Genomic DNA, 27,182 nt, shown 5'->3' on the forward strand with positions numbered 1-27,182 from the left:
CGTCGCCTGGTCCAGCGCATGCTTCGGCTTCATCCGCTTCACCTGGTCCAGCGCATGCTTCGGCTTCATCCGCTTCACCTGGTCCAGCGCATGCTTCGGCTTCATCCGCTTCACCTGGTCCAGCCACTGCTTCATCCTCGCCTGGTCCAGCCTCCGTGTCTTCATCCTCGCCTGGTCCAGCCTCCGTGTCTTCATCCTCGCCGTCTGGTCCAGCCTCCGCATCCCCGTCGTCTGGTCCAGCCTCCGCATCCCCGTCGTCTGGTCCAGCCTCCGCATCCTCGTCGTCTGGTCCAGCCTCCGCATCCTCGTCGTCTGGTCCAGCCTCTGCATCCTCGTCGTCTGGTCCAGCCTCTGCATCCTCGTCGTCTGGTCCAGCCTCGTCTGGTCCAGCCTCCGCTTCAGCTTCCGCCTCGTCTGGTCCAGCCTCCGCTTCAGCTTCCGCCTCGTCTGGTCCAGCCTCCGCTTCACCTGGGGCTGCAGGGGCCACGCAGCCTTCAGGTCCCCTACTACCACCTCCACATCGTCGGTCATCTGCCTGGCCGCCTGTTGGGCATCTCCGCCACCGTGGACGCCCTCCTGAATGCCGCCACTGCCTTCCACGTGGCCGGCCTCCGGACTTGTTTCCACGCCACTGTTGCCGTCCGCACGGTCGGCCCCCAGAACTGTTTCCACGCCGCTGTTGCCGTCCACACGGTCGGCCCCCAGAACTGTTTCCACGCCGCTGCCTACTGCATGGCCGGCATCGGGACCGGCCCCGCTGCCGTTCGCATGGTCGGCCTCCTGAACTTGACCATCTGGGCCTTTTGGACTCTGTCCCTCCGTCCTGGGCCCCCTCCGCCCACCCTGGTCGGGTGTTTTTTCTTTTTTGGTTTTGGTCCGTTTTTGTGTTTCTGCTGGGCTGTCTGGAGCCAGCCCTTGAGGGGGGGGTACTGTCATGGTCCTGGGTCGGTGACCCAGCGCTTTTAGTTTGTTATCATTTTCTAGATGATGATTGTTTAAGTTCTGTGTTATTTTCGATCTGCCTCTGAGTCTGCGTCTGTATCTGTCTGTCTATGGTGTCTCCCCATCTGTTTGTGAATCTGTCTGTTTAGTTCAATGTCTTGTCTGGTTCCATGTATCTGAGTTTCCTGTTTTATTGTGAAGGTCCATGTCATATGTGAGTGTGATCAGTTTACGTTTCCCGGGTCCCGTCAGCCCAGATTCCTCCCAGCTGTGTTGCCCTCCTGTCTCTCATCCCCTGATTACTGGTGTGTGTATTTAAGCCCTGTGTGTTCTCCTGCCTGTTGCCGGTTCGTCTGTGTTCCTCCGTGTCAGTCTGTTACCCTGTGTTCCACTGTGTTCCACGGTGTCCTGTTCCTCGTCTGCGTCTCTCTGCTATTCATCATCCGTTGTCATATGCTCCCAGGTCTGTTATTTTAGTTCTCCCAGTTTAGGTGTCTTTAGTTGTTTGTTATGCCCCACTGTTTGTTTGCCACTACACCTCTGTAAATAAACCACCGGTATCTCATCCACTGCCTGCATCTTGGGTCCTCCTTCTATATCCACACGGCTCGCCTCGGCAGCCGTGACAGTATGTTGTTTTATTGCTTTTTGATTTGTAGTTTGGATTTTCTGTTACACCACTGGTGGGAGGCCCTTTTTCTAGCTGTAGATCACCAGTGTGGTCCTGCAGTTGGGTTATCCCCCGGTGCTACACATTAGTTTGTTGTAATATATTAACATTTTCTTTGTTTCTTTTATTCAGATGCGGAGTGCCGACGTGGAGGAGACTAGGGTGCCTTGGTGGTGGGATCCCTTGAGTGTACACACCTGCCTTGTCTAGTTTATTAGTGTGAGTGTGTGATAGTGTGTTGCACTTGTGTTTTGGTGTGTTTTCTTTCTTTAGTTGTGTGTGTGGCATCCCTGCCCCTCCACTGGTAAGCCTCAGCTCTGAATACCTTTTTAAGCATATTTGTATTTGAATATTTATGATTATGTTTTTATTCGGTGTTTTAAATAATTACCAATAAATTGTCAATTTGTTTATTATTGAACCTCGTCTCTGGATTGAGTATAGCGAACCTAAGTGCCTTTTTGGTGATTTAGTGTCATTTCCAGTATTCTCTGGGTGAAATTCCCAGGGTGGCGTTGTCGTTCTTTAAAACTGAAGAGTATTTACTTTATATCCCAACCTCGTCTCGCCACAAACTTGGCGTTGTCGACAGGATATACTCTTTAAAACAGAGACGTGTGTTCTTCTTTTTTTGTTTGGTGTAACGTAAATTGTTTTTTTATATTATTTTGTACAGAATAAAGGCAAAGCAGCAGCTACTTTGGTGTGGGATTTCACAGCTGTGTTACAGAGATGGAGGAAGAGTTACAGGAACTCAGGGACTTGATCGCGCAGCTGAAAGCAGACAACGAGAGGCTGCGTCAGGAGAGGGCTGTTGGGTCAGGTACTAGTGCTACACCTTCTACTTCAACTGCATCATCTGTGAACCCCCCAACGGCTGGTGTCTCTGTAGCAGAGAGACTAGTTTTTGTGCCCCGTGACAGAAAATGCCCTATGTTTAGAGGAAAATCAGGTATAGGGTTGAATGAATGGTTGGAGGAATTAGAAGGTTGTGCTAGAGCACGTCATTTGTCTTTGGCTGATAAAGCATTTTTCCTGTTTGACCACCTAGAAGGAGAAGCACGTGAGGAGATTAAATATCGCTCTAGTGCAGAGAGGACTGATCCTGCTAAGATAATTACTATATTGCAAGAACTTTATGGCTGTTCAGAATCCTATGTAGCATTGCAGGAAGCTTTCTTCTCTAGAAAACAGCAGGAAAGTGAGACACTGCAAGAGTTTTCCCTCGCTCTCTTGGGTCTTATGGAGAAAGTTAAATCGAGTGCCCCCAATGGCATGCCCAATGCTGACGTTTTATTAAGAGATCAATTTGTTGAACAGGTCTTAGATAGTACCTTGCGGCGGGAGTTAAAGCAGTTAGTAAGGAGGCAGCCCACACTGACATTGCTGGAGATTAGAGGGGAAGCTATTAGGTGGGAACGTGAAGGGTTGCCTAGTGGCGTTAGGCATAGAAGCAGTTCTGTCCCTTCTGTTTATGGCATTCAGTATGGGGTCCATAGCGGTCCCTCAGGAATAGCTCAGTCTACCCATTTGTCTGAGATGAGCGAGATGAAGGAATTGTTAAAGCGCCAGCAGGAGCAACTTAATCAGCTCACTCAGAGCATTGCTCGATTGCAGGGCCCCCATCGAATGCCTCGCTCAGGAGGGGGCGACTCCATTATATGCCGTCGTTGTCAGCAACCTGGACATGTTGCTCGGGAGTGTGATGGGGAACGCGTTCCTCGTTCCCGGCCTCCTTCGCAGGCCCCTCTGCATAATCGCAGGCACTCTCCTTTAAATACGGCTTCGGAAAACTAGCACCCTCCGTATTGCCGAGCCACAGTTCGGGTGGGGTGTCTATTGGCTCAAGGGTTGTTTCTAATGGTCCAGAGGCAGTCTCGAAATTAATTTCATCCTGTCCTCATATAGATGTGGACATGGGCGGTATAAAAGTACCTTGTTTGGTTGATACGGGGTCCATGGTCTCTACCATTACTGAAAGTTTTTTCCGCCAGCATTTTGAGTCCTGGGGTCAAGAGCGTCTCCAAGCTTGTCATTGGTTGCAGCTTAAAGCGGCTAATGGGTTGTCCATTCCTTACCTTGGCTATATCGAGCTAAGTGTAGAGCTCTGTGACAAGTTTCTTCCACAGTGTGGCGTGTTGGTCGTTAAAGATCCTCCAGGTGCAGGACCTTCCACGGTTCCGGGTGTATTGGGGATGAATGTCATTCGGAAGTGTTACCACGAGCTTTTTGGGCAACACGGTGAAGCATTGTTTAGTTTGGGCTTTGTCACCGAGGCCCCTAAACCCCTTGTGCAGGCGCTGCAAAAGTGCCATGACGTTAGTATAAGAGCCCCACTGGATTTGTCTGGCCATGTGAGAGTGAGGGGTAAGCGAGCATGTTGCATTCCGGGTGGTGTAATGAAAGTAGTGGCCGCCACCTGTTCTGAGCAATATTCAGGTGCCACTGTGTTATTTGAACCTACTGATGTTAACTTGCCTGCTGGACTTTTAGCGTCCCCTGCATTGGTTCGAGTGGTTAGAGGTACTGCATACATACCAGTTGTTAATGTAGGGACTACGGCGGTCTTGCTTTACCCTAGGACCGTTATAGGGACCCTGGAAGATGTTCATGTGGTCAGTTTGCCCGCTGGTGTGACAGAAGTACTCCCTAACGTAGCCACAATGGCATCTCACACCGCCACTCCTACTGTGCAGGATCAGATGGAAGGGATTGATTTGTCTAAACTGTCAGCAGAGGAACAGGGACAGGTGAGGTCTCTCCTTAAGAAATACAGCTCGGTCTTTTCTGCTCATGACACTGATTTGGGTTGCACTAACTTGATCTCCCATGACATTCCAGTCTTAGACGATATCCCCGTGCGGCAGCATTATAGGCGCATCCCCCCTTCAGAGTACGAGGTTGTGAAAGAGCATATTAACCAGTTGTTAGGGGCCGAGGTGATTAGAGAGAGTAGCAGCCCCTATGCTTCTCCCATTGTGCTCGTTAAGAAGAAGGATGGCAGCCCGCGCATGTGTGTTGATTATCGGCAACTGAACAACAAGACAAGGAAAGATGCATTCCCCCTGCCGCGCATTGAAGAATCCTTAGATGCGCTGACTGGTGCCCGTTGGTTTTCCACCATGGATTTAGCAAGTGGCTATAATCAGGTCCCAGTTACGGAAGAGGATAGGCCCAAGACTGCCTTCTGTACTCCTTTCGGCCTATTTGAATGGAACCGAATGCCATTTGGGCTCTGTAATGCCCCTAGCACCTTCCAGAGACTAATGCAACGCCTTTTCGGTGATCAACAGTGCCAGTCTCTGCTTCTCTATCTTGATGACATTGTAATCTTTTCATCAACAGTATCGCAACATCTTGAGCGGCTGGATGTGGTGCTAGGTCGGCTTCAGCAGGAAGGTTTAAAAGCCAAGCTTGCCAAATGTGCCTTTTTCCAGCGGGAGGTTCGCTACCTAGGCCATGTCATCTCCGATCAAGGTGTCTCTACGGACCCTAGCAAGGTGGAAGTGGTGGCTAACTGGCAGCCTCCTAAGACTGTTTCGGAACTACGCTCCTTCCTTGGGTTTGCCAGCTATTATCGCCGTTTTGTGGAGGGTTTTGCCAAGTTGGCGGCACCTCTGCATAGACTGGTGGCAGAGTGGGGAGGCAGAAAATCAAAGAAGAGGTCAGAGCATGGTGTCGTGGAGAACTGGACTGCAGAGTGTGCTCACAGTTTTGAGGCATTAAAGACTAAACTGACAACAGCACCAGTGCTCGCTTATGCAGATTTCTCTTTGCCTTTTATTTTAGAAGTGGATGCCAGCCATGCCGGCCTAGGGGCAGTGCTTTCCCAGGAGCAGGGAGGTAAGGTGAGGCCAATAGCCTATGCCAGTCGGGGTTTGAGGCCCACTGAGCGCAATATGCTAAATTATAGCTCAATGAAGCTGGAGTTTTTGGCACTTAAGTGGGCCATGACTGAGAAATTTAGAGAGTACTTGTTGGGCCATAAGTGTATTGTTTACACCGACAACAATCCTCTTAGTCACTTGTCTTCTGCTAAACTTGGGGCTACTGAACAGCGCTGGGCAGCTCAGCTCGCTTCGTTCGACTTCGACTTAAAGTACAGGTCAGGAAGGAGTAATAAGAACGCAGACGCTTTATCTCGCCAGCATCCACCTGATCCTCAGGAGATTAAAGCCATGGTTCCTGGTACAGCCTTGCCTGGACCTCTTCAACAAGCCTTGCGGCTGGGACCAGCTGAGGTATCACAAGCTGCCATTACGGTTTTGCCCCATCTCACTACTCCTGATCTTCATGCCCTCCAACAGGTCGACCCAGTGATAAAGGAGATCTTGGTGTTCTGGAGACGGAAGCAGCGACCCAGCTTTGAGGAGCGGCAGCAGCTTGCTCCACTTGCTCTGGTGCTGCTACGACAATGGGATCGTCTGATTGAAAGGGAAGGAGTTCTGTATCGTCAGGTTCATCGCCCTGACGGTGCCGAGGTGGTACTTCAGCTTTTGCTGCCTAGTGCATTAATTGAGCAGGTGTTGACTCATGTTCATCAGGAGCACGGCCATCAAGGTGTGGAAAGGAACCTAGCGCTTCTCCGCTCACGGTGCTATTGGCCAGGTATGTCTGCTGAGGTAGCTCGTTGGTGTCAGAGATGCGAACGTTGCCAAGTTGCAAAAGACACCCAACCAGCAGCTCAAAGTTTCATGGGACATTTGTTGGCTTCTCGACCAAATGAAATCTTGGCCATTGATTACACCTTGCTCGAACCTTCCCGGAATGGGCTGGAGAACGTTTTGGTGATGACTGATGTTTTCAGCAAGTATACATTGGCTGTCCCCACTCGTGACCAATGTGCTGCTACAGTGGCCCAGGTTCTCGTGACTGAGTGGTTTTCGAAGTTTGGTGTACCAGCGCGTATCCATTCCGATCAGGGTCGTAACTTTGAAAGCTCCCTGATCCAGCAGCTCTGCAGGTTTTATGGTATCGAGAAGTCCCACACTACTCCTTATCATCCGGCTGGAAATGGTCAGTGTGAACGTTTTAATAGGACTTTGCACAATTTGTTGCGGACCCTGCCAGTGTCCAGAAAAAGAGACTGGAATGTATGTTTGCCCCAGTTACTCTACTGTTATAATACCACTCCCCATCAGGCTACTGGGGAAACTCCATTTTTATTGATGTTTGGGCAAGAACCCAGGTTGCCAGTGGACTTTCTGTTGGGCAGAGTACCGGACCCCATCAGTGGAGATGTGCACGAGTGGATTCAGGAGCATCAAGCCCGGCTACAGGTTGTACATGAAGGAGCCAAGGAACGATTGCAATTGGCTGCCGACCGCAGAAAGAGGCACCATTGAACGACGGCCAGTTGGTGTTCCTGCGCGATTTGAGTGGAAGAGGGAGATGTAAAATCCAAGATCGATGGAAACCAGCGGTATATAGAATCCTGAAGGCACCTAAAGGAGGTGGGGTAGTATATACCATCGCACCTGCAGATGATCCCAGCAGCGTGAAGCATGTTCATCGTACCTTGTTGAAGGCTGTGATAACGGCAGCCACACCATCAGAAGGGCCTGCTCCAAGCAGTAGCCCACGTGGCCCAGAAATATCCTCCCCAGAACCAGGACATGACTCATCAAGTGACAGTGACCTGTTATTCCTGAGCGTAGGAGCTCCTCAAGTAAATGTTTCACCATCTTACAGCCCAGTGGCAGTGATTCCAAGTAGCCCTGAGTTGTTTCTCCGGCCAGAAGACCGAACTTCCGATGTCCCAGCCACTTGTACAGTTACTCCGAGTGTAGCACCAGTTCCATCTAGCTCTCTTCCTGCTCCCTCTACGAGTTCTGATACAAGAAATGTGGTGGTGCGAAAAACAACCCGGTCCACAGCTGGCCAGCATTCAAACATCCATCATCTCCCAAGACCAACAGGGGAGGTGGCACAAGGGGCTGCTGATTCTATTTCTGAGCTTAGGGTACATGCTGTCTCTGCATTTTTTAGGCCTTGGGACTAATCTGGGTGTCTTTTCATCGTCGGGGCGACGATGCAAGAAGGAGGGGTAGAATGTGGCAGGATGAATGTTATCCTTCGGTCTAACCCACTTTCAGCCTGGCCCATTAGGGGGCGCTGGTATAAATAGTGGCCATTTGAGTGTCTCTGCGTCGCTTGCCTGTGATCTCCTTTTTGGTCACCTGACTTCCCCTCGGTGTGGTGGAGATCATTTGCGGGTTATTCTTCTGAAGCCCCCATCGCGGCTGGTCGTAGCTATAGAAGCCTCCTCTGAGCTATTCTGCTTACGTTCTGTGACCCGGCTTATTTGGTACGTAATCAACTTTTGTTACGCTCTCTGCCTTCTATTGTTCTTTTATAGTAATTATTTATTATGTTTCGCAGGAAGTGTGGGCCTTAGTTTTGCGCCAAGCTACGCGAACTGAAGTGCTGCTGTTTTGCCTTGCTGTGCTTTTACCGTCTGTTCCCGTTGTGAGAATTCTTTCCCTGCTGCTGTCAGCTTTTACAGTGGACGTCGGCGTGGACAACGGCCATATGCATGCCGGTTATCGGAGTCAGCTGGCGTGCATATTGATTGACTGTTAACTTATCGTCGTGTGGACGGCAAGTTGGAGCAGTACGGCGATTCCGTTTGCTCCAGATTTTAGAGTTTTATTCAGATTGTATGTTGTTTTATTGCTTTTTGATTTGTAGTTTGGATTTTCTGTTACACCACTGGTGGGAGGCCCTTTTTCTAGCTGTAGATCACCAGTGTGGTCCTGCAGTTGGGTTATCCCCCGGTGCTACACATTAGTTTGTTGTAATATATTAACATTTTCTTTGTTTCTTTTATTCAGATGCGGAGTGCCGACGTGGAGGAGACTAGGGTGCCTTGGTGGTGGGATCCCTTGAGTGTACACACCTGCCTTGTCTAGTTTATTAGTGTGAGTGTGTGATAGTGTGTTGCACTTGTGTTTTGGTGTGTTTTCTTTCTTTAGTTGTGTGTGTGTGGCATCCCTGCCCCTCCACTGGTAAGCCTCAGCTCTGAATACCTTTTTAAGCATATTTGTATTTGAATATTTATGATTATGTTTTTATTCGGTGTTTTAAATAATTACCAATAAATTGTCAATTTGTTTATTATTGAACCTCGTCTCTGGATTGAGTATAGCGAACCTAAGTGCCTTTTTGGTGATTTAGTGTCATTTCCAGTATTCTCTGGGTGAAATTCCCAGGGTGGCGTGGTCGTTCTTTAAAACTGAAGAGTATTTACTTTATATCCCAACCTCGTCTCGCCACATATACAAAAAAGGAGATGAGGAATAGGGATCCATTTCCTTAGGAAGCTGAGATCCTTCAGTGCGTGCAGAAAAATGATGGATTTTCCATCAGCGTGTTACCTGCACTGGAGCTGGTGACACTGACAGACTTGATAAACTAATCAGGAAGGCGGGCTCTGTAATTGGCTGCAAACTCAACGCTTTTGAAGCTGTGCTGAAGAGGAAGTCACCATTAAGTAACCCTGACCACCCTGTACATTACATACTGGACAGAAAGCGGAAAAGGTTGTATTTTAATATTTTTATATATATTTCTGCTATGATTTTAATGCACTTTTAATCAGAAATGTTCACTGCAGTATTTATTATCACCCAGGACATTGATCTTGTAATTATTTGTAGAGAAATAATATGCAAATAGACAATTAAGTTAACATGTTTGTAGCTTTTTATAAAGACTGGCTTATCAATTAATCTGCCTAAATCCCTGCTGGGGAGAAATTCTTTCCATTCTAGTCTTGCTAATAAACAAGCACATTCCTTCAAATGATTCAGTCCACGGACAAAACCTGTGGTTATCTGTCTCCGTAGCAACATGTGGCAAGAGTGGGGATGGGAAGACTGAAAGCACACTTCTGTCTGTTTGCAACATAACTAAACTCAACTAAACAGTCATTTTGGATGTTTGTTTCTAGTTCCTGAAACATTTCTAAGCATTTCTGTAACAACATATGAAGTGTTTCCCTTCTGACAGAAAGTCTGCATTAGCAGGTAGGTGTGAAAGAGCAGCGGTGGTGCAAACAAACTCTGTTTCTGACTGTGAGACTGGAGATTGTGTCTGGAAACGCTTTTAACTTTTGTCTTTATTCACTGTTTACTTTTTGTCTTAACTTCGGCCGCGGCAACTTCTTGGTCAGGGTTGGGAAAAGATGGCGAGTTGGTTTAGAAAAAGGCTCTTTCACAACGTTAAACAGATGTCAGAGCACTCCATCTTGTTGGTTAACAGGATGCCGAGTTCCACATCATATATAAGCAGACAATTTACTTTCGCTTTATTGCATTCATGCAACCACTGCAGGTGGTGTAACTTAAATGTAACTGTTTTATAAAAGCTCACACAAACAATTTATGTGATTGTTTTCCAGGGGAACGACAAACTTTGCAAGGCCAGCAGGTGGATAGCCATAGGGAAGAAGTGAAAGAAGATGTCACGTTAGCACACCGTCTTTTTTTTATTGCACATTAGGCATGTTCAGATGCTCATGGATATTGTCATATAAGCGCTTTAATTAAGTGGAATTAATGCTGCTAAATGATTGCATTTAAATGGGTTACACAACTACACGCACTACAAAAGCTATCAAAGTGAACTGTTGAAAAGCTACAGAGAAAAGGTTAAAGAGGTAATATGGACTTGGTCACATCTTAGCTGATAAACAGTATTAAACCTTGATATTGGGATTAATTGGGATTTGATCTAAATCTTGAAAACATATTTTTGGAAAATTCACAATGTAAATGAGCCTGCAAAACACACTCACAGGTCACTTTATTAGATATGGCTGTTTAACCGGTTGTTAACTCAAATGTCACATCACACGCAAGCAATGCAATATATTTAGGCATGTATACATGCACAAGTAAAGTCACTGGAATGAGGAAGAAATGCAATTTAGGTGACTTTCGACATATAGATCATAATCTGCTGATCGGCTGGGATTTCCCTGTGCAACCATGTCAAGGATTTGCAGAGAAATTGAGTTAGAGTCCTCTGGATGAAAATACCTTGTTGATGTCATAGGAGCTCATAGGAAAGCAAATAGCCATGCATTTACAACCAAAGTTTGCAGAAGAGCATCTCTGAATAAACACCGCATCAAACCTTGAAGCAGATGGGCAGCAGAAGACTACTGCAGGTGCCACTCCTGTAAAGAACAGGGAACTGAGGCTGCAGTTCTTGCAGTTTCACAAAAACTCAACAACAGAAGATTGCAAAAAACATTGCGTGCTCTTAGTTTGTGATGTGACATTCAGTTGGTAGGGACAGAATTGAGAGTAAACAACACTGACAACAAACATTGATCCATCCTGTCTTGTACCAACGATTGAGGCTTGTGCTAGTATAATGATGCATGTTGCTATGGAGCAGTCTACCTGAGTATTGCTGCTGACCATGTCCATTCCTTTATAAGCTCAAGCCAATAGATCATGGATGTGCAACTGACAAATCTGCAACAAGTGTGTGACGCTGTCATGCCTCCAGCACCTTGTTCTGAAAGCAAAATAAGTACAAACCAATAATAGCCCTTTCAAGCCTGAAGCATGAAATAATTGCCAGAAAATTCTTGTGTTTTTATTGAACCTCCTGACAAAAAAACAAACAAATGTAGACATATGAGTTTACATTTTTATCATATTATCTGTATCAGGCTTTTTGCTTTGCAAATTCTTACTTACAAATGCATTGTGGAATTTATTTGGAGTTTTTTTTGGGGGGGGGGATCACACTGATGATGTAGCATCTTAAAAACTCAGAAAACTCATGTAACAAAAACTATACACCCAGCTTTAAAGGGCTAGGGTGATATACCTAATGAAGTCAGTGAGTGTAATTTGCCAATGCTTTGCTTAAGTAAACCATTAAATCGACACTCTTCTAGCTTGAATATTGACTTCCTGTTTACAAAGCTATAAAAAATCCAATTTACAGAGAACCAATTTACAAAGCTTAAATTACAGATTTATAGCTCAGGCTCCTTTAGCAAGAATTCTTCTTTTGTTCCTCTGTTTTTGGTCAGTTTACATGGATGGTGCAGCAGTGGTTTTGGGTCTGGGATTTAAGGTCAACTATTTAAACAATTTTGAAAGGAATTTGTGCTTGCATACTGTTTCTGGGAATTAAAAAAAAAGAATAAACTGCATAAATTTCGAGAAATGGCTATTTGGTAAGCCTCTGTATAAAATGATGTCACTGTTCTGCCTAATCAATATCAATCAGTCTGAAAAAGTCAAGTCAAAAACAATTCCCAGGCCACACAAATATGTCTCTCCATCCTGGAATGTACCACAGCTCCAAACTGCCAGGAAACAACAAAATGCAGTACGGCCTACTTGATATTCTTGTAGAAGTGGAGCTTGGGAAAACATCCAAGGTGATATTTAAGCTTATCAATCAGATGCGTCTGGGCATTATGACCTAAATTTGAGGACCATGCACAATTATGCTTGACCAGTAATTTATAAAGGGAAATTAGTTGCGGATACTGATCTTTACTGTAAGGAGCTTTTCACTTGAACTTTGGTTACTCAATTCACAAATCCAGTAATGTCAGAAAGTGGCGTAAGTTAACATGGAATGAGGGAGTTTAAGGTTACTGCAGTGTCAGCTGTCAACTTCAGAAAGACTTTTTCAAGCCAACTGTGAGTTCTTATTTTCTGTTGCTTTCCTTGGCGGATCAATGGTGGAGGGTGGGAGAGATAAAATAAAACCAAGGATGATCCATTTCTTTTCCATGTAAAGTCAATGAAAACTCATACAAAATATAATAATAATAATAATAATAATAATAATAATAATAATAATAATAATGCTGATTTGCCTTGGCACAATAACTCCAGAGCTCAAAGGTTAAATGATGTATACTGAACTATTTAGCAGTATGTTCATAGTTGACTTACCCTGTGATAGAAGTATAAGAGCACCCCAGAAGAAGGAGGAAGACGATGGTAAGTTATGACCACAAAGATTGTGCAAACAGACAAGTCAATCCTTGTGCAAACAAAGCTGCATGGATCCCGCCAGCAAACAGGATGAAAAATTACAACCAAGTAAATGAACCAAAGCAACCTTGACAACTGATAATTCCTGTAAGCAGTCATCACTCTTCAGTCGTATTCACACAACCTGTTGTATTACCTACAATTGAACGTAAAATCATCACACAAGGAGCTGCTCATATCAAGTCGGAATTCTTTGTTTCTTCGGGGGGCAATTTGAGGCAAGCAAATTTACAAACATGCAGTTCATTCCCACACATTAGAAAAACATGAACATTTTAAAATAAGACAATAGACAAAGGGCCAGGAGGGTGTTAGTCATCAAAATCCAAACACACCAGAACCACACTTCATATTAAAAAAAGGAAAAGATGTAGGGTTAGTCTGAACACACGGTAGACTGGCAATCTCATTTGAGGTCTGCTGGCTTTTTGGATCAAATAATACGATCCTTACTGACTTGGGTGGTAAATCCTAAAGATTAGGAACATCTGACAGGACTGATGGACAACAGCTGATGTGATGTCATTAGTGGAACCAAACATTCCAGTCAAGCCTTGACGTCCCAGTAATTTCTCCCACTTGTGTTATTCAGTAAATCATTTACCTGCCTTTTCACAGCCCCAAGACAAATTTCAAACTGTATATTCCTGTCTAATATATTCCTGCACTTAATAGAACAATGTTAATCCTTGTGTAAGTGTTTAAAAATGCCTTAGATAAACCTTTTGAGTGCTCAATACGCCAAAAATGATGGAGGTTGACGTCAACGGTCAGTTTTACTTAGAAACTTTGTTTTGACTTTTCCTGCACATCCTGGACGAGGTTTTCCATCAAAGTCAAGAAAAAGTAATGGGAAAAAGAAAAAGAAGAACATTTTCTTCACTGCTTCTGACTGTGGCCATAGCCTTATGATTCTCACACACATGCAGCTGCAGTAGTGAAAGGTGACACGAAAAGTATGCAGTTTGCTTTTTAAGATCTTCCAGCAGCTTCCAGACGATTGTCTGTTGAGTTGTGGTGTGTGAATGCTAAGCAGGGCTTTGGTATTATTATTATTTTTTCTATTAAACATTTCGTTTGACATTAAAGAAAAGTTTCGAGGATTGAACAGATATTATTTCTATAATAATACAGCAAACGAGGGTGTCACACCTTTTTTAAATATCTCCGCAGCAAACTTGACTCGCACTGGATTATTTTAAGATCTTACATATACACATTTTCATGAAGCCTTTGAATTCTACCTGTAGAAACACGACATGAACTTCATGAAAACCTTAATTATTTCTGACCTTTTCTTAGTTGCAGCCTTGTATGCCTTTAATCCTTGTGGCATTTCATGATGTATGCCATTGTAAAGTAGCACTAAACAGAATAAGCTCAGCTCACACTGATTTGAGCCAACATCATTTGTTATCATTACGCAACATGAGGTTGCACAAAGGTTTCGTGTTAAAGGGCAGCTGATGAATTCGGTAATCTCACAGCCTGAGGAAGGAACCTGAACTGAAACCCGGTGGTCTGGTCTGGTGGCAGCAGCTGCCTTTTTATCGGTTGGAAATAGCTGTGGGTAAACAAACACCTACTGCACCATTATGACTACATGATGCTATTTTGCAGCAATAAACTGCTGCAGAGCCTTTCAGTGTTGGATTTAACACGTCTCATACGGTATGCGGTTCCTTGTTTATTGCTCCTCTTTTGATTTTAACAAGAGTTTGATGCTGATCCATGGCTTAGAGAAACTTACACCACATAGTATAATCTGCCTGAACCTGCACCAGTATTTCTGAGTACAGAAAATTTACCAGCTTGCAATACAGAGTAAAAAACAAAACAGTGTTGTGTTGTATAATTCCACCCTAAAAAGGGAGAGCTGGGTAGTAAGTAAACTTTTTTCCCCCTTACCTCAGACAGAATATTACAGCCGTGTAAAATCAGCAGCTGTGTTGTAACTTCAAACAAACTTGTCTCACAGTTTCAGTCTGTTGAATTTATCTCAGCCCTTGATAGCGTGTGAGAATGAGCAGGTGGCCGTGTTGATGTTCACTCTGACATGAGAGCTGCGCAGTTCAGCAAAGTGCCAGAGCACAGTTAGTAGATTTGCATACTCTGTGTTTAAAGATCCAAAAAAATAAGCTCCATCATCATTTTGCAAAAACAACCAGGAGAAGGTGAAATGCATCTTTAAAGGACATCAGCGCTTGATGGACCATGAAGGCACGTAGCTCAGCCCGCAGTCTGGACACACATGGATGCCAGACTGGCATAGCCAGATGCTCCGTTTGTTTTTGTGAATCCAGTGCGTGCTTTCCTAGCAACAATGCTGTGATAAAACATTCTACCAGATCTTACTGTTTTTCTTATTTTCCTGTCAGTTTTCAACCTTGCAAGCACTCAGGAAGCCGTCTGTGCAAAGCAGCCCAAGTAAAGCAGGAAGTGTGATGAAATATTTCTCTGGAAACATTTCATCACACTGCCCGAGGGCCCCAATGGGCCCCTTGGCCTGTTGAAAAATATACACACCCACCTGCTTTATATGATGTGCATCATTCACATATTGTGGGTTCAGTAACCCATCTTCAATCAACACAAAATAAGACATGAACATGTTGGTTGTTTTATAAATTACTTAGGAGTTTGGCACCTTGGTACATCTCTGATTTATTCACTGCTTATTACCCAATCAAGCTTTTCAGGTCATCAAACAAAGATCATTTTATCTGTAAACAGTGATCTGGCTTCTGACCATGAAGTAATTTCTATGCCTGTTCTGCTAGACCTCATTGGAGCATTCGCTGTGACTCCAATTTCTTCATGTAAATGGGAAGTCCTCTTCATACAGTAAAATTAATTATGGAGTTCCACAGGGTCCTGTGCTGGGACTAATACCGTTTAAATACATGCTTCTCTTAGGCAGTGTTCTTATAAAGTATAACATACATTTTCAGTGCTGTGCAGTTTTATCTATCCATGAGAAAAAATGATACACACCAATTAGTTAAACTAGAGCAAAGTCGTAAAAACATAAAGGCCTGGATGTCCTCTGCTTCTAACTTCAGATAAAACAGGTCATTGTACGCAGCCTTAGAAATCTTAGAAATCTGGTATCTAATCAGATATTTATTCTGGTTGCTATTACATTAGCCTCCAGTAACACTGCGAGGACACTGGTGTCATTTTGACCAGGAAGACAAGGTCGTGGCCCGATTATAAAGACTTTATAGTACCACATGACCCCAATAGTGGTCCTAAGGTATTTAAAATAGGAGGCAGAGCCTTTAGCTTTCAGATCCCTTTTCTGTGGAATCAAATCTGTGGATTTCGAAGACAGATAACCTCTTTACTTTTAAGAATAGACTTAAAACTTTCCTTTTTAATAAAACTTGCAAAGACTATGTTGTAATTGGCCTAGGCTGCACGGGGCTTCCCATAATGCACTACACATTTCTTCTTCACTCACCTCTTTTCGCTTTCCTTGTGTTTATAAATCACTTTACATTTAATCATTAGTGATTATTAAACTCTGGCTCTCTTCTACACCATGTCTTTTGTCCTGTCTTGTTCTTCTCACCCCCACCACCAGTTCACAAATGATAAAATCTCCAATGAATCAAATATCCATTTTTTTTTTGCTTGTTGTTTCATCACCCATTCCTACATTGTCAAATCCTACAGTTGAAATCTTAAGTCCTGTCAACAGCTGTGTAGCGAGAAATATCTTTTTTACAGAGTTGAGATAAGGAAGTTCCAGTGATTTAAGAGTGAGTGATGATTGTGTAAGCTGTGTAATACTGGCACTGGCACATATCATTGCTAACCTATCATGGGTATTTTTAACAGTTATGAATGAGTAGATTTCTAAGAATGTAGTTCAACTAAAATCCCTTGCTTCATTTCTGAGAGAAAGAAAGTGTGATTGTGCTGAAAACTGGTGTTCGCTCGCTCTGCGGTAGAGTATCACTTCCTGTTCCTGCTCAAACACAGTGGTGTTTCTGAGTAGCTTATTTGCTTAGCAATTTTTTAATTAACAACTTTTAAATACATTCTTTTTCATAGTATAATCTTCACGTGCTTCATCCGAAGCACACTTTCTGTGTACTCACTACCTAATTTATAGCCAAAGTATTCACTCACTGTCTCTGTACTGTTTCGCTAGCTTAGCTTAGCTTAGCTCGTAGCTGACTCGTTAGCACCATGGCTACTTCACCTGTCCCTCCTGCACTTTCTTGCTCATTGTGTCAGATGTTTAGTTACTCCTCGGCCTCCTATAGCAGTAATGATATCTGTAACAAATGTAGCATATTTGCAGCTCTGGAGGCCAGGATTACTGAATTGGAGACTCGGCTTCGCACCCTTCATTCACCCATAGCTAGCCAGGCCCCTGTAGCTGGTGCAGCCGAAGATAGCGTAGGCCCCGCTAGCTGTTCCCCGGCAGACCCCAAGCAGCTGGGGAAAGAGGGCGGCTGGGTCACGGTGAGGAGGAAGCATAGTCCTAAACAGAAGCCCCAGGTACACCACCAACCCGTTCATGTGTCTAACCGTTTTTCCCCACTCTGCGACACACCCGCCGGGGGTCAAACTCTGGTAATTGGTGATTCTGTTCTCAGACATGTGAAGCTAGAGACACCGGCAACCATAGTCAATTGTCTTCCAGGGGCCAGAGCAGGCGACATTGAAGGAAATTTAAAACTGCTGGCTAAGGGTAAACGTAAATTCAGTAAGATCATAATTCACGTCGGCAGTAATGACACCCGGTTACGCCAATCGGAGGTCACTAAAATCAATATTGAATCGGTGTGCAACTTTGCCAAAACAATGTCGGACTCTGTAGTTTTCTCTGGTCCCCTCCCCAATCAGACCAGGAGTGACATGTTTAGCCGCATGTTCTCCTTAAATTGCTGGCTGTCTGAGTGGTGTCCCAGAAACGATGTGGGCTTCATAGATAATTGGCAAACCTTCTGGAGGAAACCTGGTCTTGTTAGGAGAGACGGCATCCATCCCACTTTGGATGGAGCAGCTCTCATTTCTAGAAATATGGACAAATTAATTAAACCCCCCAAAGTATGACTATCCAGAGTTGGGACCAGGAAGCAGAGTTGCAGTCTTACACGCCTCTCTGCAGCTTCTCTCCTCCTGCTACCCCCCCAAAAACCCATCTCCATAGAGACTGTGTCAGCTCCCAAATAGACAAAAAACAAACTAAAAACCAGCAACAAACAACTTAAACATAAACAATTACAAAGAAAGAACAATAAAGTATCCACATCTGAACCAAAGAGTAAAACAGTGAAATGTGGATTATTAAATATTAGGTCGCTCTCCTCCAAGTCTCTGTTAGTACATGACTTAATAATTGATCAACAAATTGATTTACTCTGCCTTACAGAAACCTGGTTGCAGCAGGATGATTATGTTAGTTTAAATGAATCAACACCCCCGAGTCATTCTAACTACCAGAAATCTCGAAGCACAGGCCGAGGGGGCGGTGTGGCAGCAATTTTTCACACCAGCATATTAATTAATGAAAGACCAAGACAGACTTTTAATTCATTTGAAAGCCTGATGCTTAGCCTCGTCCACCCCAGCTGTAAAACTCAGAAACCAGTCTTACTTGTTATCATCTATCGTCCACCTGGGCCTTACACAGAGTTTCTGTCTGATTTCTCAGACTTTATATCTAATTTAGTTCTGAGCTCAGATAAAATAATTATTGTGGGTGATTTTAACATCCATGTAGATGCTAAAAATGACAGCCTCAACATGGCATTTAATCTGTTATTAGACTCAATTGGTTTCTCTCAAAATGTAAAAGAACCCACCCACCACTTTAATCACACTCTAGATCTTGTTTTAACATATGGCATAGAAACTGAACATTTAACAGTGTTTCCTGAAAACCCTCTCATGTCTGATCATTTCCTGATAACATTTACATTTATAATAATTGATTACACAGCGGTGGAGAGTAGACTTTATCAAAGTAGATGTCTTTCTGAAAGCGCTGTAACTAAGTTTAAGAATATAATCCACCCACTGTTATCATCTTCAATGCCCTGTACCAACATAGAGCAGAGCAGCTATCTGAACGCTACTCCAACAGAGGTCGATTATCTTGTTAATAATTTCACCTCCTCACTACGTACGACTCTGGATACTGTAGCTCCTGTGAAAACTAAGGTCTCTAATCAGAAGTATTTGACTCCGTGGTATAATTCTCAAACACGTAGCCTAAAGCAGATGACTCGTAATCTGGAGAGGAAATGGCGTGTCACAAATTTAGAGGATCATCATTTAGCCTGGAGAAATAGTTTGCTGCTTTATAAGAAAGCCCTCCGCAAAGCCAGAACATCTTACTATTCATCACTGATTGAAGAAAATAAGAACAACCCCAGGTTTCTCTTCAGCACTGTAGCCAGGCTGACAAAAAGTCAGAGCTCTTTTGAGCCAACAATCCCTTTAACGTTAACTAGTAATGACTTCATGAACTTCTTCACAAATAAAATTTTTATCATTAGAGAAAAAATTACCAGTAATCATCCCACAGATGTAATATTATCTACAGCTACTCTTAGTACCATTGATGTTAAGTTAGACTCTTTTTCTCTAATTGATCTTTCTGAGTTAACTTCAATAATTACTTCCTCCAAACCATCAACGTGTCTTTTAGACCCCATTCCTACAAAACTGCTCAAAGAAGTCCTGCCATTAATTAATTCTTCGATCTTAAATATGATCAACCTATCTCTAATGATCGGCTATGTACCACAGGCCTACAAGGTGGCTGTAGTTAAACCTTTACTCAAAAAGCCATCTCTAGACCCAGCAGTCTTAGCTAATTATAGGCCAATCTCCAACCTTCCTTTCATATCAAAAATCCTTGAAAGAGTAGTTGTCAAACAGCTAACAGATCATCTGCAGAGGAATGGTTTATTTGAAGAGTTTCAGTCAGGTTTCAGAGCTCATCACAGCACAGAAACAGCTTTAGTGAAGGTTACAAATGATCTTCTTATGGCCTCTGACAGTGGACTGATCTCTGTGCTTGTCCTGCTAGACCTTAGTGCAGCATTCGATACTGTCGACCATAATATCCTATTAGAGCGATTAGAACATGCTGTAGGTATTACAGGTACTGCACTGCAGTGGTTTGTATCATAAGATAAGATAAGATAAGATAAGATAACCTTTATTAGTCCCACACGTGGGAAATTTGTTTTGTCACAGCAGGAAGTGGACAGTGCAAAAGTTATGACGCAAAAATTAGAATACAATAAGAATAAATACAGTACACAACTGTACAGAATAGAATAAAATAAAATACTATATACAGTAGAATAAAATAAAATAAATATACAATAAGATAAAAATAGAATACAAATACAAATACTATATACAACTGAGTAAAAATACAACGATGACAGAAAGGATTATTGCATATGTATGGATGTGTGTGCTTGATCAGTTAAAGTCTTTATTATGGAGTCTGACAGCAGTGGGGAGGAAAGACCTGCGAAATCTCTCCGTCCCACACCGTGGGTGCCGCAGTCTCCCACTGAAGGAGCTGCTCAGTGCTGTCACAGTCTGCTGCATGGGGTGGGAGATGTTGTCCATCAGGGATGACAGCTTAGCCGCCGTTCTCCTGTCACTCACCACCTCCACTGGGTCCAGAGGGCATCCTAGAACAGAGCTGGCCCTTCGGATCACCCTGTTCAGTCTCTTCCTGTCCCCAGCAGAGATGCTGCCGCCCCAGCAGACCACACCATAAAAGATAGCAGAAGCCACAACAGAGTCATAGAATTTCTTCAGGAGTGGGCCCTCCACTCCAAACGACCTGAGTCTCCGCAGCAGGTACAGCCTGCTCTGCCCTTTCCTGTAGAGGGCGTCTGAGTTATGAGTCCAGTCCAGTCTATTGTTCAGATGAACACCAAGGTACCTGTAGCTGTCCACAGCCTCAATGTCCATACCTTGGATGTTCAGTGGTTGCAGTGGAGAATGCTTGTGCCTGCGGAAGTCTACCACCAGTTCCTTGGTTTTACTGGCGTTGATCTGGAGGTAGTTCAGCTGGCACCAGTCCACAAAGTCTTGGGTCAGACCTCTGTACTCCTTGTCGTCCCCATCAGTGATGAGGCCGACTATTGCAGAGTCATCAGAGAACTTCTGCAGGAAGCACTGGGTGGAATTGTGGGAGAAGTCTGCAGTGTAGATGGTGAAGAGGAACGGAGCCAGAACCGTTCCCTGTGGGGCCCCCGTACTGCAGACGACCCTGTCCGACACACAGCCCTGAGTCCTCACATACTGTGGTCGGTCGGTGAGGTAGTCCAGGATCCAGGTAGTGAGGTGATGGTCCACTCCAGAGTTCACCAGCTTGTCCTTTAGAACCGAGGGAAGAATGGTGTTGAAGGCACTGGAGAAATCAAAGAACATGATTCTCACAGTGCTTCCAGCGGTCTCCAGGTGAGCGAGGGAACGATGTAGGAGGTGAATGACGGCATCATCCGCTCCAATGCCAGGCTGGTAGGCAAACTGAAGTGGGTCCAGTGATGAGCTTATTAGGCGCCGAAGCTGAGCCAGGACCAACCGCTCCAGGGTCTTCATCAGGTGGGATGTCAGAGCCACCGGCCTGTAGCTGTTGAGGTCCTTGGGGCGTGAAGTCTTTGGCACTGGTACAACACAGGAGGTTTTCCAGAGCTGTGGAACTCTTCCCAACCTCAGGCTCAGGTTGAAGAGGTGCTCCATCACCCCACACAGTTGGTCCGCGCAGGACCTGACGACCCTCGAGCTGATGCCATCTGGACCCGCTGCCTTCTTGCCATTAATCCTCCTCAGTTCCCTCCTAACCTGGGTGGTTGAGAGAGACAGGCTGGAGCCTTGTGTTGAGTGTGTATTGGATGCTGTTGTTGGGGGTGGGGGGGAGTGAGCAGGGTGAATAGAGGAGGTGTGAAGTGTCTGAGGTGGAACAGCAGCAGTGGGGGTGGGTGAGTCTGCAGCCGATGTTGCAGACTGCCTCATGGCTGAGTCAAATCTGTTGAAGAAATGATTCAGTTCATTTGCCCATCTCACATCCCTCCCAGGCAGAGAGTTCTGCTGTTTGTGGCCCGAGATGGTTCTGAGGCCTCTCCAGACTTCACCAACGTTGTTTTGTTGAAGCTGGTTCTCCATCTTCTGCCTGTAGCTCTCCTTCCCATTCCTTATCAGTCCCCTCAGCTCTCTCTGCACCCTTTTCAACTCCTCTTTGTCTCTGGATTTGAAGGCCCTCCTCTTCTGCTTGAGGACGGTTTTAATTTCTGGGGTAATCCAAGGTTTGTTGTTGGAGAAACACCGTACAGTCCTGGTAGGTACAGTGTTATCCACACAGAAGTTTATATAGTCAGTAATGCATGTAGTAAGGCTGTCGATGTCCTCACCGTGGTCATCACAAATCACCTCCCACACAGTCGACTCAAAACAATCCTTAAGAGCCTCCTCGCTCTCCTCTGACCATCTCTGTACTGTGCGGGTAGCTGGTGGCTCCCTGCGCACTAAGGCTCATACACAGGGACAAGGTGCACCAGGTTGTGATCAGATCTGCCCAGGGGAGGGAGAGGTGATGAACTGTATGCCTCTTCTGCATTGGCATACAGTAAGTCCAGTGTTTTATTGACTCTGGTTGGGCAGGTCACATACTGGGTGAAGGTGGGCAGTGTGGAGTCCAGTGAGGCATGATTGAAGTCCCCTGATATTATGAGAAGGGCTCTCGGTGATTGTGTTTGCAGTCTGCTGACCACAGAGTGGAGAGAGTCACAGGCTGCATCCGCGTTGGCCGAGGGGGGGACATACGCTGTTATCGCAATAACATGCGAGAACTCCCGGGGCAGGTAGTACGGACGCATGCTAACGGCTAACAGCTCAATGTCTCTGCTGCAGAGTTGCTCTTTTACAGTGATGTGCCCAGGGTTACACCATCTGTCGTTCACAAAAACTGCCAGTCCCCCTCCTTTCCTCTTACCGCTGTCTCTGGTCCTGTCCGCTCGCAGCAGCTGGAATCCCGGTAGTGTCACGCTTGTGTCCGGAGTTAGCGATGTTAGCCACGACTCCGTTAGCATCATGATGCTACATTGCCGGTACTCCCTCTGTGACCAGGTTAGCGACATGAGCTCATCCATCTTATTGGGCAAAGATCTTACGTTTCCAATAATTACAGAAGGAAGAGATGGTCGATAACGTCTCCTTCTCGGGCGACGGCGCTCCTTCCCAGCACGACACCCCCGTCTTTTCCTCCTCAGCTCGCTGGGAATATCGGGTCTGTCCGCCGGCAGTACCGCTGCAGGACTCAGCGCTAACAGCTGATCCTTACTGTAAACAAAGGATCTCTGCTCTGGGTCCCCAGACACGGGTGAAAAAAGTAGAAATAAACTGAGAAAAACGACCAGGACTAGCACAAAACGGTAGAACATGGTTGCAGAGTCTAATTACTAATACGTTAGTTATAAAAAAATTACGAGAAAAAAGATAAGAAAGAAAGAAACTCAGAATGAGCAGAGCTGCTGTAACAGGCTGCCGCACACGGGGGGCGCCGGATATGTCATATCTTCATATCTTCATATCTATCTAATAGACTCCAATTTGTTCATCTAAATGGAGAGTCCTCTTCACACACTGAGGTTAATTATGGAGTTCCACAGGGTTCAGTGCTAGGACCAATTCTGTTTACACTATACATGCTTCCCTTAGGCAGTATCATTAGAAGACATAGCATACATTTTCACTGCTATGCAGATGACACCCAGCTCTATCTGTCCATGAAGCCAGATAACACACACCAATTAGTTAAATTGCAGGAATGTCTTAAAGACATAAAGACCTGGATGGCCGCTAACTTTCTGCTTCTTAATTCAGATAAAACTGAGGTTATTGTACTCGGCCCTGAAAAGCCTAGAAATATGGTATCTAACCAGATTCTTACTCTGGATGGCATTACCTTGGCCTCCAGTAATGCTGTGAGGAACCTTGGAGTCATTTTTGACCAGGACATGTCCTTCAACGCACATATTAAACAAATATGTAAGACTGCATTCTTCCATTTGCGCAACATCTCTAAAATTAGAAATATCCTGTCTCAGAGTGACGCTGAAAAACTAGTTCATGCATTTATTACTTCCAGGCTGGACTACTGTAATTCATTATTATCAGGATGTCCAAAAAACTCACTGAAAAGCCTTCAGCTAATCCAAAATGCTGCAGCAAGAGTCCTGACAGGGACTAGAAAGAGAGAGCATATTTCTCCTGTTTTGGCTTCCCTTCATTGGCTTCCTGTTAAATCCAGAATTTAATTCAAAATCCTGCTCCTCACATACAAGGTCTTAAATAATCAGGCCCCATCTTATCTTAATGACCTTGTAGTACCATATCACCCTATTAGAGCACTTCGCTCTCGCTCTGCAGGCCTACTTGTTGTTCCTAGAGTATTTAAAAGTAGAATGGGAGGGAGAGCCTTCAGTTTTCAGGCCCCTCTTCTGTGGAACCAGCTTCCAGTTTGGATTCAGGAGACAGACACTATCTCTTCTTTCAAGATTAGGCTTAAAACTTTCCTTTTTGCTAAAGCATATAGTTAGGGCTGGACCAGGTGACCCTGAATCCTCCCTTAGTTATGCTGCAATAGACGTAGGCTGCCGGGGGATTCCCATGATGCATTGAGTTTTTCCTTTCCAGTCACCTTTCTCGCTCACTATGTATTAACAGACCTCTCTGCATTGAATCATATCTGTTATTAATCTCTGGCTCTCTTCCACAGCATGTCTTTTATCCTGTCTTCCTTCTCTCACCCCAACCGGTCGCAGCAGATGGCCGCCCCTCCCTGAGCCTGGTTCTGCCGGAGGTTTCTTCCTGTTAAAAGGGAGTTTTTCCTTCCCACTGTTGCCAAAGTGCTTGCTCATAGGGGGTCATATGATTGTTGGGTTTTTCTCTGTATCCATGAAGCGCCTTGAGGCGACTTATGTTGTGATTTGGCGCTATATAAATAAAATTGAATTGAATTGAATTGAAAAAGGCGGTACACATTAGATACCAGGTCGGTCTTTAAAGCACCTAATCAAAAATGATGCACTGGTCGTAAAAATCACAGAAAATGCTCACCTGATCTAAATAATAACAATGATAACCTTATATATTTTTGATTTTTGAACATTTAAAAGAGGCTTTACATCTTTAAATTTCAGCGTATTTTTAAACAATTAGTTCCACCTGAAAAAAATAACGATTGGTATCATGTGGTACTCACAGACAGGCCCACACAGCATTACTTTTATAGATTTTTTTGCCCATATCCTTTTCCTTTTGTTCAATGGGGCATCAAGGAGGAATGTCTGTCCAGAGGACAAGCTTTTTAGACAGATGGCCAAGAATCATAACTGTGTGTCAGGATGGGAGGTCAGGTAAAAACCAACAGAACCTTTTTTGGCCCCTTGTTCCAATAAGCTTTTTATGACCAGCCAGGGCAAAAACCACTCTACAGACACATCCTGTACTCTCTCTCACACACACAGACACACACACACATTTTAGATATGGTGCTAAAAGAGAGATTTTTCAAAAACCTTTAGGCTAACTTTATAGATTGAATTTTGAATGAATAAGCAAATTCCATTTGTGTTGGTGTCAGAAAGGACATCGGTGTCGATTTCATTTTCCAAGCCTGCCTTGGACAGGCCACAAATCTGACAAAGGGGCCACCACAGAAACAAACAACCATTCACACTCACATTCACACCTTTGGGCAGTTTAGAATCACTGGTTAACCCAACCCCACTAATTGCATGTCTTTGGCCTGTGGGAGGAAGTCAGATTACCATCTTTCTGTAAAGCAACAGTGCTAACTGTAATAATGTGAATTATTGTTTGCAAGATGGTTTGTTCCACAATGGACTGTGTTGCTGCACGGACGTTTTAGAGTGACACACAAGTAAGGAGTTTGGGCCAGATTGTTAGGCTGTATGTTGCTGTTGTACATGGCAGAGGACCAATCTGAGTCGCATGACTTGTTAATAAACCTTTTACCCCGTTGGGTAGGAAATAGATATTCTGGAGTCTGTCGTGAATGAGACCAGAATATAACACTAACCACAGTGTTGCTGTGCTCCCCTTTATGCTTCTCCCTTGAGATGCTCTCCCAGGCCTCTTAGTGGCACTTCAGATGCTTCAGTAGGTGTGTTTGTAGCTCTCTCTCCCTTCGGTTTTTGTCTTCATTAACTGAAAAGCACGCCATATCAGATTGAGACAGGTGACTGACTGAATATCCCATTCCTACACCTCCAGAAACTCTCTGGTTGCGTTTGCAGTATGCTTTGGGTCTTTGTTCATTTGCACTGAAAAGAACTCATGTGTGAGTTTTGTGGCATTTGGCTGAATCTAAACAGATAAAATAGCCCTGCATACATATTTTATCCTGCTACTTCTAGGAGCAGTTGCATCATCTATAAACACTAGCAACCTCCTTCCACTCCCAATTTCTGCCAAAGTCTCAAGAAATTATTGAGATTTATTATATAACCACATATAATCGCTGTTCTCAATTCTGTAACATAAAAAGGTCCACAAAACTACCATTTATAGTTATCAATACTATTTTTTAATGAATTAACACAGAGAATGTGAAACGTGCTTATTTTAAACTAGTCTGTACATTCAAAGTGGGGGTACGAAAGCTTCCGTGTGTTGGACGCATACATTTGTATCCCACACTCGCTGAAATGGGAGCTCAGGTGCCTTTATCAACTCCCTCCCCTGTGTCTTTGGACTGTGAGAGGACAGCTGCTCCAGGTAATCCAGCGTAGGTCAAACATGTAAACATTAGACAAAAAAGCCCCAGCCAGGATTAAACCAGTAACCTTCATGCTGTGAGGTAACGCCACTAACCACTCTATTTCAGATATCTTGTCTGATGGCATCATCTCACAAAGCAAACTCTCACCTCTGTATGACCTCTGTTCCTTAGACCTTTGCACCATATACCTTTATTTGAGAACAGCCTAAAAATGATAGCAACTTTTAATTGTATTGTTTTTTGGGTCACTCTGGGTCACAGTCATCAGATTTAAGGAAAAAATTTTGAAAACTTTTGTGTGTTGTCATAATGTCAACCCCAGGGTTAAAATCCACTGTGGTGACGTATGGAGGCAAAACTACAAAAAAACAAAGGCTGACTGTCCAAAAGCTTATAGACCTATTTCTACTTAAAGATAAAGGCAGAAAACAGAAGCTAATTACACTTTTTTTTGTGAAATATGCAAACCTCTATCAAGTATTGGTGCATGTTAATCATGGTGTTCTGATCTAAGTAAGCAGGTACATCATTTCTCCTTACATTTGACTGAATATTTATACAGTTCGCATTCGTCTTAGAGAAACTGAAATGTCAGCAAACTAGTCAAGAAAGGTGACCATGTTTAGTCTTTATTTTTGTCTGCTGGTTCCCAAAAAGATTGTTCTCCTGAAGTAACCCAAGCAATGTGAAATTAAAGGCATTCATTTTTTTAAAGCATAGATATCAATCAGATTAT

The 27,182-nt window shown here is 44.3% G+C and overlaps 1 protein-coding gene across 1 annotated transcript; it reads left to right on the plus strand.

Annotated features, from left to right (window-relative positions):
• Nucleotides 1–3,570: 3,570 nt before the first annotated feature.
• On the plus strand, nucleotides 3,571–6,957 carry LOC146629218 (retrovirus-related Pol polyprotein from transposon 412). Its single transcript, XM_085357119.1, has one exon. It carries the CDS (start codon nucleotides 3,571–3,573, stop codon nucleotides 6,955–6,957), a length of 3,387 nt encoding a protein of 1,128 aa, XP_085213245.1.
• Nucleotides 6,958–27,182: the final 20,225 nt, after the last annotated feature.

The sequence above is a fragment of the Diplotaxodon limnothrissa genome, linkage group LG7, assembly GCF_057381915.1.
Source record: "Diplotaxodon limnothrissa isolate DT_005_m linkage group LG7, D_limnothrissa_male_GT1.1, whole genome shotgun sequence".
NCBI lineage: Eukaryota > Metazoa > Chordata > Actinopteri > Cichliformes > Cichlidae > Diplotaxodon > Diplotaxodon limnothrissa.

Coding starts and splice junctions, on each gene's coding strand:
- LOC146629218 (XM_085357119.1), top strand. CDS start 3,571: ATGGTCTCTACCATTACTGAAAGTTTTTTCCGCCAGCATTTTGAGTCC.